This window comes from Camelus bactrianus, chromosome 3 (genome assembly GCF_048773025.1).
Source record: "Camelus bactrianus isolate YW-2024 breed Bactrian camel chromosome 3, ASM4877302v1, whole genome shotgun sequence".
NCBI classification, from domain to species: domain Eukaryota; kingdom Metazoa; phylum Chordata; class Mammalia; order Artiodactyla; family Camelidae; genus Camelus; species Camelus bactrianus.
Genome location: NC_133541.1, coordinates 140,182,648 through 140,197,836, shown reverse-complemented (window position 1 = coordinate 140,197,836; position 15,189 = coordinate 140,182,648). Strand labels below are relative to the sequence as shown.

Genomic DNA, 15,189 nt, shown 5'->3' with positions numbered 1-15,189 from the left:
GACCTAGGGAAACATAACCAGAGCCCCTTAAATCTTTTATTACTTCTTGGTTTTATAGAGAAGATTCAGGCCTGTGGAGAAGCCTGCTCACCTACTGGCAACAGAGAAAGAGGAAGGACTTGCTTCTTTGTGATTGCTCTGTCAGGATCACAGCTAACCTCCATCAGTCTCTGGATTTTCATTTACAAAAAGTTCAAGCACTAAAACACAACTGAAAAAGGAGAAAGAAGCCACGACATTTTAATTTTCCACAATACCCAGGCTCACCTGCCACAAATCCCCTAACCATCACCTGGCACTGTGCTCTAAGAGAAACAGAGACCATTTCTCCTCTCCCAGATTCAGAACTAATATGGCTTTACATGCTGCTGCTTATATAGAAAATATGAATTCTCTTAATTTACATACAAGTAAATAAAGTCATTGAATTTTATATGTTAATGAATCCATGCTACTTAGAGTCTTACTCAATTCCCCCAACCCTGAAACCCAGGAGGCCCTGATTAACACATGTGTATTTCACTCTCCACCTCTATGGAAGCCTCTCTGAAATTACTCAGATTTACTATTCTTTGTTTATTCACTGATTCTCCAGTATCCACCTCAACCCTCTGGAAACCTCATTCCCTCCCTGTCTACCTTGCCCCTGCCCCTCAGGATACACTTATCCTCACACATCCTGCCTCTACTATGTAGGGTTTTAAGTAATGTCACTTCCTCAACAATGGCTTCTGTCCCATGTAATTGGCTACTCACCAAGGAACTTCTGAATTTACTCCATAATAGAGTAGTTTAATTAGTAATTAGTACTCCATGCTGAAGAGTTCAGTGACACCCAAAGCTCAAGTTTCTCAACATGTGTATCATAAATGGAACATCCCATATGTAGATTTCACTGAATATGTCACTACTTCATGAGTCCTATAATACAAATGGTGAACCACGATTAACAGGAAGACAATCAAAATAAATCTGGTTGATGTATGTCTTCTTTTTAACAATATATTTTCCATTTAATGAGGTAAATCATGTAAACACAGTTATGGAACATATATTATGTCTACAGATTATTTCTGTTTTTTTTTTTTTTTAACAGTCTCAAAAGTAACTTTCTCAACTTTGCACAGAAGTGTCACTGTGGATTCTGTTTTTTCTCAGTACTGTAGAAAATCTGAAACAAAAAGTTCTGTGCTTGTCTTTATCTAAAATAACTTGTAATGTATCTGCATTCTCTCAGATTATGAACCCAAGTGTGTCCATCTATGTCCTTCTACTATGGTCTGTCTTTGTCTACATGGTGCACACGATGCTTCAGCCTCACCCCTTGTTATAGTGTATTCTCAGTGCTGTCCTGCCTGTGAACAGTTGTAAGCTGTTCTTCTGAGGGGGAGCAAAGTCTGTAATGACCTACATTGCCATTCTGGTGACATCACCCCACAATATTTTTTATTTCATTTCTGATATCTTCTTTAACCCAATAGTTTATAAAGAGTATGCACATTAATTTTCACACATTTGTGAAATTTCCTATTTTCCTCTGTCATTAACTTTTGGTTTTATACCATTATTGTCAGATATGATACTTGATATGATTTCAATCTTCTTACATTTGCTGAGCCTTGTTTTGTGACTTAACATATGACGTACCTAGAGAATGTTTCTTGTGTGCTTGAGAAGAACTTGCATTCTGTTGCTACTGGGTGGAATATTGTGCATATGTCTGTTAGGTCTATTTCTTTAAAGATGTAGCTCAAGTAAATATTTCTTTATTTATTTTCTGTCTTTAAAAACATAGACTGAGAGTGAAGGGATGGAAAAAGATACTTCAAACAAATAGGGAAAAAAGGGGTGAGCTACACCTAAAACAGTCAAAAAGACATTAATCTAGCAAAGGTCAAAAGAGGCAAAGAAGGTCATTATGTAATGACAGAGGAGTCAATCCATCCAAAAAATGTAACGATTATAAATATTTATGCATCCAACATCAGAGCAACTACATATATGTATAGCAAAAACAAGCTAAATGGCAGAATAAACTACAGTATGATAACAGTTGAGAACTTTAACACCCCACTCTCCACAAGTGATAGATCATCCAGACAATAGTTCAATATAGGATCAGTTGACATGAACAACACTAAAGATCAAATGGTCCTAACAGTCATATATAAAATATTCTGTCTAACAAAAGCTGAATATACATTCTTCTCAAGTGTACACATTTTTTTTTCTAGACAAGACCACATATTAGGTCATATATCAAATTTCAACAAATTCAAGACTGAAATTATATCAAATGTCTTCTCTGATCATAGTATAAAACTAGAAATCAGTAGGAGGAGGAAAACTGGAAAGCTCATGAACATATAGAAATTGATCAACACCCTCCTAACCAAAGAATAAATTTAAGAGGAAATAACAAAGTGTCTTGAGACAGACTAAAATGGAAACAAAGCATACCAAAGCCCATGAGATATAGCAAAACCAATTCCGACACAGTGATTTATTACAATAAATGCCTAACTTAAGAAATAAGAAAGAGCTCAAATAAACAATCTTACTTTTCTCCTCAAGGACCTGGAAAAAGACCAAACTGAGCCAAAGTTAGCAGAAGGAAGAACATAATAAAGATTACGGCAGAAGTCAATGTGATAGACAAAAAAACAGTAAAATTTAGCAATATTAAGAGCTAGTTTATTAAATAAATAAACAAAATTTTGAACTTTTAGCTACACTACACAAAGAAAAGGAGAGAGGACCAAAATCAACAAAATTATAAATAAGAGAGAAGACATTGCAACTCTACCACAGAAATAAGAAGGATAATAAATGACTATGAACTACATGCAGATAAACTAGACAACCTAGATAAATGGAAAAAAAAAATTCTCAGAAACATACCTACCAAGAGGGAATTAGGAAGAAATAGAAAATCTAAACGAACCATTTAACACTGTGGAGAATAAATCTGTAATCAAATCTCTTCAAATGAAGAAAAGCTCAAGATCAGACGGTTTCACTGGTAAATTTTACCAAATATGTAATGAATTAATGCCAATCCTCAAGTCTTTTAAAAAATAGATGAAGAAGGAAAATTCCCAAATTCATTTTACAAGGCTAGCATTGCTTTCAAACTGCCAGAGAAGAAAATTTAGATCAATAACCCAGATGAATGTAGATTTTAAAATTCTGAATACATACTAGCAAATCAAATAAATGTGATGCCATCGCATTAATAGAACAAAAGAAAAAATATAATGATCAATCGATACAGGAAAACACTGAACAACCTAGGTATAAAATGAATGTAACTCAAGGCCACGGTTCAAAACATACTCAGTAGTGGAAGTCTGAAACTTTCCCCTACTGTCAGGAACAAGGCAAAGGAGCCCACCCCCACCACTCACTCAGCACAGTAATTGGAGTCCTAGCCAGAGCAGTCAGGTAAGGAGGAGACAGGAAAGTCATCAAAACTGGAAAATAAGAAGTACAAATATCTCTAGTTTAAGATAACATGATTATATCTATAGGAAGTCCTAAAAACTTCACCAAAATCCCATTAGAACTAAGCAGCATAATCAGTAAATTTGCAGAATAAAAATTTTAAATGCAAAAATCAGTCATATCTCTATACACTGAAAATTATCTGAAAAAGAAATAAAACAATTCTATTTATAACAGCATCAAAAACAATAAAATAATGACTAAATTCATCCAAGGAGATAATATATCACTCTAAGAAATAAACTAAAACATACAGACAAATGTAAAGTTATCCCTTGCCTATGGATTGGAAGAATTAATATTGTTAAAATGTCCATACTACCCAAAGCCATCTGTTGATTTAATTCCTATCAAAATCCAGTGGCATTTTTTAAAGTAGGAAAAAAAATACAAAAATTTATAAGGAACCACAAAAGACCTTGTACATACAATGTTGGAGATATTGCACTCTATATCAAACTATAATATAAAGCTATAATAATCTAAATAGCATGGTACTGCCATAAAAACAATGGAATAGAACTGAGAGTCAAGATAAAATCCCATGCATGTAAAGTCAACCAGTATTTGACAAGGTGGTCAGGAAGACTCAGTGGAGCAAAGACAGTCTTGTTAATAACTGGGCTTGGAAAATTTTATATTCACATGCCAAAGAATAAAATTATACCTCTATCTAACACCACTCTGGAAATTAAGTATAAAGGAAAGAAAGGCAAATATAAGACTGGAAGTCATAAAATTCCTAGAAGAAAACAGTAAAAGTCTTTTTAACACAGGTCTTAAAAATTATTTTTGATGATACTTTAAGCATAAACAATTAAAAAAAAAACAAATGAAACTACATCAAACTAAAAATCTCCTACACATTGAGACAATCAACAAAATGAAAAGACAGCCTATATCATGGGGAAAAAAAATCTAAAAATCTTATAACTAATAAGGAGTTGATATCCAAAATACATATCATACAACTCAAAAGCATCAAAACAAATAACCCACTTAAAAGCTGTGCAAAAGACCTGGAAATACATTTTTTCCAAAGAAAATACATGAATTTCCAACAAATACATGAAAATGTGCTCAACATCACAAAACATTAGGGAAATTAAAATCAAACACGCAAGGAGATTTCAACTCAGGATTATTAGGATGAATTTATCAAAAAGACAAGAGGCTTACTATTAAACGCTAGCAAAGATATGGAGAAAAGGGAACATTTGTGTACTTTTGATTGGCTGATGAGTTGGTTTGGCCTCTATGAAAAACACTAGAGAGGTTCCCCAACATTTAACAAGACTACCATATGACCCAGAATTTCCACATTTGGGAAATGTATCTAAAATAATTGAAAACATTATGTTGAAGAGATATCTGCACCCATGTTCACAGCAACATTATTTATAACAGCCAAGAGATGATAACGACCTATCAACAAATGCTTGCATATAAAAGTTGTGCTATATTTAGACAATGGAGTATTATTCAGCAATATAAAGAAGGAAATTCTGCCATTGGTGACAATATGGATGGACGTTGAGGGCATCATGCTAAGTAAGAGAAGTCAGGCAGAGCAAGACAAATACTGTATGACCTGATTTATATGTGAAAAAAATAAACAAAAATTAAAATATCACATTTTTGGTTACCAAAGGTGGGCAGTGGGAAGAGGGAGAATTTGGTGTAGGAAGTCCAAACGTACCAACATCCAGTTATGGGATAAACAAGTATTGAAATGTTATGTACAACGTGAATACAGTTAACAGTGCTCTATGGTATATTTGAAAGCTGTTAAGCAAGTAGACCTCAAGTGTTCTCATAACAGGAAAATATATTTTGTTTCCCTTGTTTTTTGCATCTACATTTAGATGATGTATGTTAACTAATCTTATGTGATAATCATTTCACAATATATCAAAGTCAAATCATTATAATATGCATTTGAATCTTAAACAGCACCATATTATATCTCAATAAAACAGGGGGTGGGTAATTTAAAACAGTTTTACAATAATTTTCTTGAAATTAAAAGAAAATCTTGAAACAAAAGAAAATGGAAACACAACTTACTAAAACTTATAAAATACCATGAAAAGAATTATGAGTTTATTACAACAAATTAGTATGACAAGAAAAAAGAATTGCAAATAAACAACATTACTTCTCAAGGGAGTAGCGCAAAAAAAAAAAATCCCACTAAGTTCACAAGTAGCAAAGAAATGAAATAACAAATGTGAGAGAAGAAATAAATAAACAAAGACTATAAATATTAGAAAACATCAATGCTAGAGGTTGTTTTTGAAATGGTAAAATTGACAAACTGAGCTATACTAACAAAGGGTAAAACAATATGCAAATGAATCAGAAATGAGAGGCAATATTATAACTGATACAACAGAAATACAACAGGTTATAATAGGTGACTATCAACAAATAAACACAAATAACTCGGATATCCTGGAAATAATAAACTCTAGAAATATAAAAACTACCAAAACTGACTAATAAACAAAACAGAAAATCTGAACAAACCAATGATGAATGAAAAGATTGTATCAGTAATAAAAAAAAAAAAAAAAAAAAAAACATAAGAAGAGGCTAAGACCAGACAGTTTCATTGGGATATTCAACCAAACATTTAAATAGAATTAATACAGTCATCTCAAACTTTTTAAAAACATGAAGAGGAGGCATATTTACAAACTCATTTGATGAGTCCAACATTACCCTGATATCAAAGCTAGATAAGAACACTACAAGGGGGAAAAAAAAACCGGCAAGTATTACTGATAAATATAGATGCAAAATTTCTCAATGAAATATAAGCAAATCAAATTCAATGGTATATTGAAAAGATCACATACCATGTCAAGTGGAATTTATCCCTAAATCCAAGGACAATTCAACCTATGTAAATCAAACATGTGATGCATCACATTAATGAATGAAATATAAAAATCGTATGGTAATCTCAATTGATGGAGAAAAACATGTGAAAAAATTAAACAACCTTTCATAAAAAAACAAACAAATAATAAAAAACCTCAACAAATTGCTATACAAAGTAAGTAAGTAAACATAATAAATGTCATACTGGACAAATTCACAGCAAACATCATACTCAATGGTGAAGTGTTTTCTGACAAAAATATAAAGAAAATGTGCACTCACCATTCCTTTACCACATAATACTGGAAGTCCTGGCCAGAGCAATTAGGCAAGATAAATACATAAAAGTAATCAAAATTGAAAAGGATGAAGCAAAACTATTTGTTTGCATTTAATATGATCTTATATGTAGAAAATCCTAATGATTCCATCAAAAACCTATTACAAATAATAGACAAATTCAGTCAAGTTGCAAGATACAAATATCAACATGTGAAGAGCAGTGTGTTTCTATATACCAACAATAAACAATTTGAAAAATAAGTTTCAAAAGCATTCATATTTAAAATGTCATCAAAAAAATTAGGAATAAATTAAACCAAGTAGGTAAAATATCCTTACAGTGAAAATGACAAAACACTGATTTAAAAAAAAAAAAAACTGAAAAAAAGATAAATGGAAAAAATTTTCATGGTTATGAATTGGAAGTATTAAAACTGTAAAAATGTCTGTGTCACCCAAAGCTGTCTATAGATTCAATGCAATCCCTATCAAAATTCAAATGACTTTTACACAGAAATACAGAAAACAAGCCTAAAACTTGTATGGAACCACAAAACACCCCTAATAGCCATATCAACCTGGTCAAATAATTAATCTAGAGATATCACAATTCCTAATTTCAAACTTTATTACAAAACTATAGTAATCAAAAATGATAGGTAACAGTAAAAAATGGAGACCAAGTCCAATGAAACAATCAAGTGCTCAGAAACAAACCCACTTATATAGTGTCAACAAGTACTTCACACGGGAACCAAGAAAATGTAAAGGGAAAACTATAGACTCTTCAATAAATTGTGCCAGAGGAAAACTGGATAATGGCCTACAGATGAATACAATTGGACCCCTTTCTTGCAGCACTCACAGAAATTAACTCAAAATGGACTGAAGGCTTAAATGTAAGACCAAAAACTAAAACTACTTGAAGAAAATGTAAACAAAAAGCTCCTTGCTGTGGTTTTGGCAAGTATTTTTTGGATATGACACCAAAGGTTCAAGTAACAAAAGCAAAAACAAACAAGTGGAACTACAGCAAATTTAAAAAACAACAACAACAAAAAAAACCAAACCAAACAAAACAAAACAAAAAAGCCCCCAAAAAAACCTCCATAGCAAAACAAATAATCAGCAAACTAAAAAGCAACTACAGAATAAAATAACATACAGGCAATTTTTTTTCCATTTTTTAATCAAAAAACTTTTTTTTAAAATATATAAGTAAGTCATAAAATAATAGTAATAAAATAAAAAATTAAAAATTAAAAATAGGCTAAAGGACTTGAGTAGATTTTTTTTCAAAAAGACATATAGATGGCCAATAGGTACATGAATAAATGCTCAACATCACTAATCATCAGGGAAATGCAAATCAAAATCACAATGACACATCACGTCACACCTGTTAGAATGGCTATTATAAAAAAGAAAATGAAAATTTGCAAGAATATGAAGAAAAGGTAACACTTGTTTAATTTTTCAGTCAAAATATAAACTGGTACAGTCGAATGAATAAAAAAGAATTAAATTGGACCCCATCTTACACTACTCACAAAAATATCTCGCAATAAAATAGTCAAATTGTGACTTGAAATCATAAAACACCATAAAAAAAAATCATAGAGTAAAATCCCCTTGACCTTGATCTTGTAAATAATGATTATTTAGATATGACTCCAAAGTACAGGCAACCAAAGCAAAAGCAAAAAGAAACAAGCAGGACTAAGTCAATGTAAAAACTTCTGCATAGAAAAGAATTTGAAAAACTTAAAAGACATCATATGGAATGGGAGAAACTATTAGCAAACCATCTTTTGATAAATGGTATTTATGAAGTATATAAATACCTCATACAACTTAGCAGCCAAAAAAATAAAATCTAATTAAAAATGAATAAAATATCTGAATAGACATTTTCCGTAAGAAAACGTACAAATGTCCAACATGAAAAGGTTGTCATTAATCATCAGGGAATTGCAAATCAAAACCACGAGACCTTATCACAACTGTTACAATGGCTACAGTCAAAAAAGACAAGTGAGTACAAGGATTGGAAGGGATGTGAAGAAAATCCTTGTGTGTTGTTGGTAAAAATGTAAATAACCACAGCCACTAGGAAAAGCAGTATGGAATTTCTGTCAAAAATTAAAAGTAGTAGCCAGGTGTCCAAGCACCATTTGTCAAAGAGACTATCCTTTGCCCACTGAACGTGTTTTACTTCCATCTCAAATGGTAGTTGACCTAGGATACAGGGGTTTACTACTGGGTCCTCTATACTGTTAATTTAAACCATGTGTGTATTTTAATACCAATATCATTGTTTCTCATACTGTAGCATTGTGATTTAGTTCTAAATCAGGAAGTGTGATGACTCCCAACTTGTTCTTTCCCAGGATTGCTCTGGTGTCTGGGTCTCTGGTAGTCACATAAAAAAATTTTAAGATTTATTTCTCTCCATGTGTAAAAAATGCTGTTGGAATATTGATAGAAATTGCACTGAAACTGTAAATGGCTTTGGGTATTATGGACATTTTAACCTTTATTCTTCTGTTCCATTAGCCATACTTCTGGCCCAGTGTATCTTTCCACTTGTTTTGTCTTCTTCAATTTTTTCCATAGAAGTCTTATAGTTTTCAAAGTACAAATTTTTCACTTCCATAGTTAAGTGTATTCTTAGGTATTTTATTGGTTTTAATGCTATTTTGAATGAGGAAACTCTAGCATCTTCAACAAATGTTGCTGGGAAGATTGGAAAACCACAAGCAGAAAAATGAAATTGGACACCTACTTTCCGCTACTCACAAATATAATTTAAAATGGATTAATGACTGAAATGTAAGACCTCATACTTTAAAACTCTTAGAGGAAAACATAGAGAAGAAGATACTTAACTCTGGTTTGGGTAATAATTTTGGGATATGACCCCAAAACACAAGCCAGAAAAGCAAATATCAACAGGTGGGACTACATCAAACTAAAAAGATCCTGCACAGCAAAAGACATAATCAGCAAAATATAAAGCCTAATATAGAGTAGGAGAGAATTTTTGCAAATCATATATTGGATGGAGGGTTAATATCAAAATATACGTGGACCTCATATAACACAATAGCAAAAAAAAAAAAAAAAGAAAGAAAAAAAAGAGTAGAAAACCCAATATAAAAAATGGGCAGTGAATCTAAATTTATATTTTTCCAAAGAAGACACCCAAATACACAAAATGTACATGAAAAGATATTCAACATGACTAACAATTAGGGAAATGAAAATTGAAAGTGGAATGAGATATCCCCTCCCTCCTGTCAGAAGGGCCATCACCAAGAAGACAAGAGACAGTGCTGGCCAGGATGAGGATAAAAGAAAACCCCTGTACACTGTCGGTGGGGATGTAACCTGGTTCAACCACTATGGAAAAGCTATAGAGGTTACCCAAAAATTAAAAACAGAGCTACCATATGCTCCAGCAGTCCTCCTTCCTGGTGTGCATCTGAAGGAAGTGAAAACAGGGTATTGAAAAGATAGGTGCATTCGCATGTTTATTACAACATTATTCACAATAGCCAAGATATGGAAATGACCTGAGTGTCTAACAATGAAAGAATGGATAAAGAAGAAATGGCATTGACATACAATGGAATATTATTCTGCATTATGAAAGAAGGAATTTCTGCCATTTGTGATATTACAGATTGACCTTGAGGGTATTATGCTTGGTGAGATGAAATAAACAGAGAAAAGACAAACGTAAGATATCAGATATACAAAAACAAATGAACAAACAAAAAACAAGCAAGCAAACACTTAGAAACAAATTGTAAAATGGTGGTAACTAGGTGTCGGGGTGGAGGAAACGGGGAGATGTTAAAGGGTACAAATGTGCAACCAGAAGATAAATAAGTCATGCAGATCAAATGCACAGCACAGTGATTACAGACTGCAGTGCTGTACCAGTCTCCAAAGTTCCTAAGGTACTATCTTGTGAATATTCTTGCCACAAAAAATAAAGAAAATTATACTTGTGAGTCATGTGAGAGGTGTTAAATCTGTTTGTGATCACATTGCTGTATGTAAGTGGATCAAATCAACACACTGCAGACTGTGAAAAAAGAAAAAGTAGAGCTGCATGATTTCACTTACTCGTGTAATCTAAAAACAGCCGAATTCACACAAAGAACAGAGTGGTGGTTGTCAGGGCCTGGGAGTGGGGAAATGAGAAGATGCTCAAAGAGTACAAACGTCCATGTTTAAGATGACTAAGTTCTGGGAAATCTCATGAACAGCATGGTGACTACAGCTCACAATGCTGTATTATTTATCTGAAAGTTACTGAGAGCAGATCTCAAAAATTCTCACCACAAAAGGGAATTTTATGAGTTTATGGAAGTATCCTTATTGTGATAATCATTTCACAATATATATCTGTATCAATTCACCACATTACTTACTGGTAGGGCTGTGTCTGGGTCACTGTCTCTCAGGACTCAGAATTAAGTGAGTCTGTTTCACTTCATGGCTGAACATATTCAAATGGCCTGTTTATAAAATAAAAATAAAATGACTAATAATTCATTGTGACTGACTTCAAGAATTTTTTGTTGTTTTTAATTTTGTACCCATGCCTACATTTCACACTACTGGAACAAAATCAAATATACACCAAAACAAATAGCACATTACAATAATGATACCAGAGTCGTGAACATAAATATTCAATGTTTCTTCCTGATGTTTTCTAATCAGAAATGTTTTTTAAAATATTCAAACTCACCAGGTCCTAGCTGATAGCTATTGACAAAAGTCAAATAAGACAAAATGACAGACAACCCTGCAAGTGGTTTTAGATAATTCCATATTTTGTGCCAGAAATTAATTACCTCTTAGAAAATCACATAAAAATACTTGAAGCTCAAACCCTGGAACGTTTCTCAATTTCATCAAACTCACATGTTATTATCATATCTGTGTCCATTTAGGTGATGAGGTAGGTAAAGATAAAAAGTGATCTGTTCTTCTGTGTTTAGTACAATTAAAATAACTAAAAATGATTATAAAATGCTTCTAAGAAATTAGATAAGATCTAGAATACAGATGGAGATATGAAAATGCTTTTCCTTGCTCTGTACAAGAGTAGTAGCCCATCAGGTACAAATGTGTCAGATGACAAGGTATCTTCATGTTAAAAACAATGCCATCACTGCAAAGGAAAGCTTTACTGATTGTACTGAAATAAAAGAAAAAAACAGAATTGGAAAAAGATCACGTTGCCATAAAATTGCTCATGGTCACAAATAGTATAGAGAAGCAACTGTGGCAGATGTAAAAAGACGTAGAAGCCATCATTCCTCCACTGAATATGATTACACCAAATTGTGACTTAATCATTTACCAAATTGTGACTTAATCATTTCATAAACGTAATGGATAACATTTCTGCTTCTATAATTTAAAATATAATAACCTTTAAAATATTCTATGAGAGGTGTGGTAGTCAAATTTGTGTTCTAAGAAGTACTTTAGACACACCTAAGAATAACTAATGGTCAGAAAGATCAAATGCAATCAGCTACCACCCCATGCAAATTAATGGCATTCAGCAGATATTCATATATAAAATATGTATTAGTGTACAATATTTAAATAAAATCAAATATTGTATTAATATCTAATGTAAAATATCAGGAAATGTGCTGTGCCAAAATTGGAAGCGTCCTGGTGTAAACAGATTACAATTTTGTATTCAGTTTTCATAATGGGATAATACTGTGAACTGAGCAGAAATTGTAAAGAGATTTCTCCAAGAAAAATTCCTGACCACATCAAAAGTTGCACACTTACTATAAGGCCTTTCCCCATGTTTACTCTCAGTGTCAGAAAGTGACTTGGATCTAGAATAGGAGAATAAAAAAACTTTAACGAGACATAGGAAAGCACTCTCTGTTAAAGAAAATAAATCAAAAGAAAAAAATGAAAGGGAAATTAAGATTCTACAAATACAAATACCAATTTTTATGGGAAAGGGTTAAAATTGAAAAAAGATTATATTCTTATTTCACCTTTTGAACAAAGGTATAGAAATCTAAGCTAAATAACTTCATATTTTGCATTTATTAGGAGAAAATGTATTTGCAATGAAAAGCAGTCATTGTCCTGCCTTTTAAATATTCTGACGATTTAGCTTTGAATATATTTCATCTCAAATGGTCTTAAGCAGTATGTACAATGGTTGGTATTTTAAAAATCGCCACTGTATTTGAAACTTATAAAAGTAATTCACAATTTTTAAAATTATATTCTTGTAAGAATTTGGTAGTGGCCTAGGTATTATTTTTAACAAAACTGGTCACCCTGGAATGCTGCAAAAGGTTTTTCAATAAGCTTATACTTACATATATTTAATACTGTCACTGTATTAATATTACGGAAACAACAGGCCAGCCAAGAAATAAGCACCACTCGGAGGGTTGGAATACTCAGATTTATTACACTGGCAGGCTCAGAGGGGCTTCTGCTCTGAAGCTCTGAGCACCTCCAAAACTTGTGCATTAGGCTTTATAGAGTTAATTGCAAGCATGGGGCTATTAGCCAATAAGGTGTTAACAGCAAAAGCAGGGAATCAGTACACTGGAATTTATCTATTAGGAACAGAGCATGTTACTTTTGGGAGCCCATGATTGGGTTAACAAATTGTAACAGACCCCAGCCACTCATCTCCTTAAAGAAGAACAAATGTGCTTAGTTAACTGCCTTGCAAACAGGCACCTGTGCATCCGCATGCCAGTCTCCTGGCCGTAAAAAGCAGAGACAATGCCTTGCTTACATAGTTGAGGTTTTAGATAGAACTCTGCTCATTGCAAAGCAACAACCCAGGCCCTCAGCTATAAACACTGGGTGTGTCTGCTGTTAGATAGTCTTCTATGCCCAAAACAAGGAGCTGGCTGGGCTGGTGGCCTTTTCTAACATATCTATAAGGATATATCTTGTTCCCCTCTTCCCATGACTTCCCTAAAGATAAACAAAGCCTTTGCACTCACTTTGTAGTGATTTCTACAATCTCAATCCCACCCTGTCTTTCCTTAAATTCCTGTATTCCATCACACAACTGTTAGTGATTTTGCCTTTGATTGTACACAATAAATGTGGGAGCATTTGAGAGGCTCGTGGATTTGGCTCCCGACTCCCTCTCCCTCTCTTGACTTTTTCCACAGAGTCTTGAGTAATTCATTCAGTCTCAGTGGGACTTCTGCTGGCCAGAACCCAGTTACTGGCACTTGTTGAGCTAGGATTTATGAGTTAACTTGTTAGCCCAGTAAACCAACACTTATTAAACTTCAGATTTCTGAGTTAGCCCAGCAGTACTTAGATCAGTAAACTGACACTTATTACACTTAGATTTAAGAGTTAGCTTGTTAGTCCAGCCCGGCTTTTCCTTCTCATTATGAGAAAATCTCAATCGTGGCAATATTTTGACTTGAAAATGAGATAAGCTAAGAAGCACATTTTAAATATAAAATATTTTAAGTACAAAATAAATAATTGTATTCCTTTAAAGACAGGAAATTAAAAGCATAATAAACTCTGACTTTGACACACAAAATATAAAAGTTAATATAATGTGTTTTCATACACCTCTTTCCCTGTTTCAGTAATTTCTCAGCCCCTTTCACGTTACACCCGAGTCCCCGCCCGTGACCTGTGGTGTAAACACCTCCGACCACACGGGGAAAGGGGGACCCAGGCAGTGAGAATGAGGGGCGCGAACACCCCCGTGGCCCCGGTGGACGCGGACCCTCACCCCCTCCCAGCAGGTGAGGACAACAGTCGAAGCGGGTCCGCCAGCGCACCAGTCCCCTCCCTCCTGGACTGGAAACCCAACTCGGCCAGGTCCACACACACCCCGGTGTGAAGCTGGCTTAGCGTGCGGGGAAACCGGCATTACCTCAGACAGCGAGCGAGGAGGGTCCTCCTCCTGCAGGAACGAGGGCCACGCGGTCCCGAAGCCGCCATGGCGCCGCCCGCTCCGCCCTGAGGAAAAGGAGCGTCGCCCCCAGGGAAGACGCCGACCACGTCTGTCGCGGAATGCGCATGCGCCCCACCATCTAAGAAATGTTGGCTTCGCGCGCCCCCTGCTGGTCCTTGAGGGCAATGCTGGATGTTCAGAACTCACTGGAGAACACATGACCCGTCCCAGCCATGATGCTAAATCACTGGAAATCTTAGTGCCCTGGTCTCTTTGTTAATGTCACTGGTGATGCTCTGATCCAGCCATGTCTGCTCTCTTGCCTGGATCATGCCTCGCTCCTTGGAACCACGCCTGGATCAGATGCAGAAGAGTCTCAAATCCCATATTTAGAGATGATCAGGGTTGGTCTGGAATCCAAACCCAAATCTCTCAACACCCTGGGGTCCTCTGAGGAGTGTGGTTTTCTCAGAACCGTCTGTTCCATGTCAGAAGCAGACCAAGCCTCAGGTAGCTTAGAAGGAATGTCATGCAGCCCATGCTTTGGACAGTTCTCAGTTCTG

General features: G+C 34.5%; 1 protein-coding gene across 46 annotated transcripts in view; it reads right to left on the bottom strand.

Moving 5' to 3' along the window:
• Positions 1 to 14,786, bottom strand: part of LOC141577174 (uncharacterized) — a 277,514-nt gene extending 262,728 nt beyond the window's left edge. For 7 of the 46 annotated variants that reach the window (XR_012505870.1, XR_012505871.1, XR_012505869.1 and 4 more), the window contains exons 1-4: positions 14,606 to 14,759; positions 12,505 to 12,554; positions 11,115 to 11,201; positions 10,807 to 10,864 (exon numbers count right to left, since the gene is read on the bottom strand). Coding sequence is in view for 2 of the 46 variants with exons in the window: in XM_074361314.1 (XP_074217415.1) it covers positions 3,408 to 3,468 (61 nt within the window). In the remaining 44 variants the exon portion in view is untranslated. The other 39 variants (XR_012505874.1, XR_012505855.1, XR_012505873.1 and 36 more) reach the window with 25 other exon arrangements.
• Between the last annotated feature and the right edge of the window lie 403 nt (positions 14,787 to 15,189).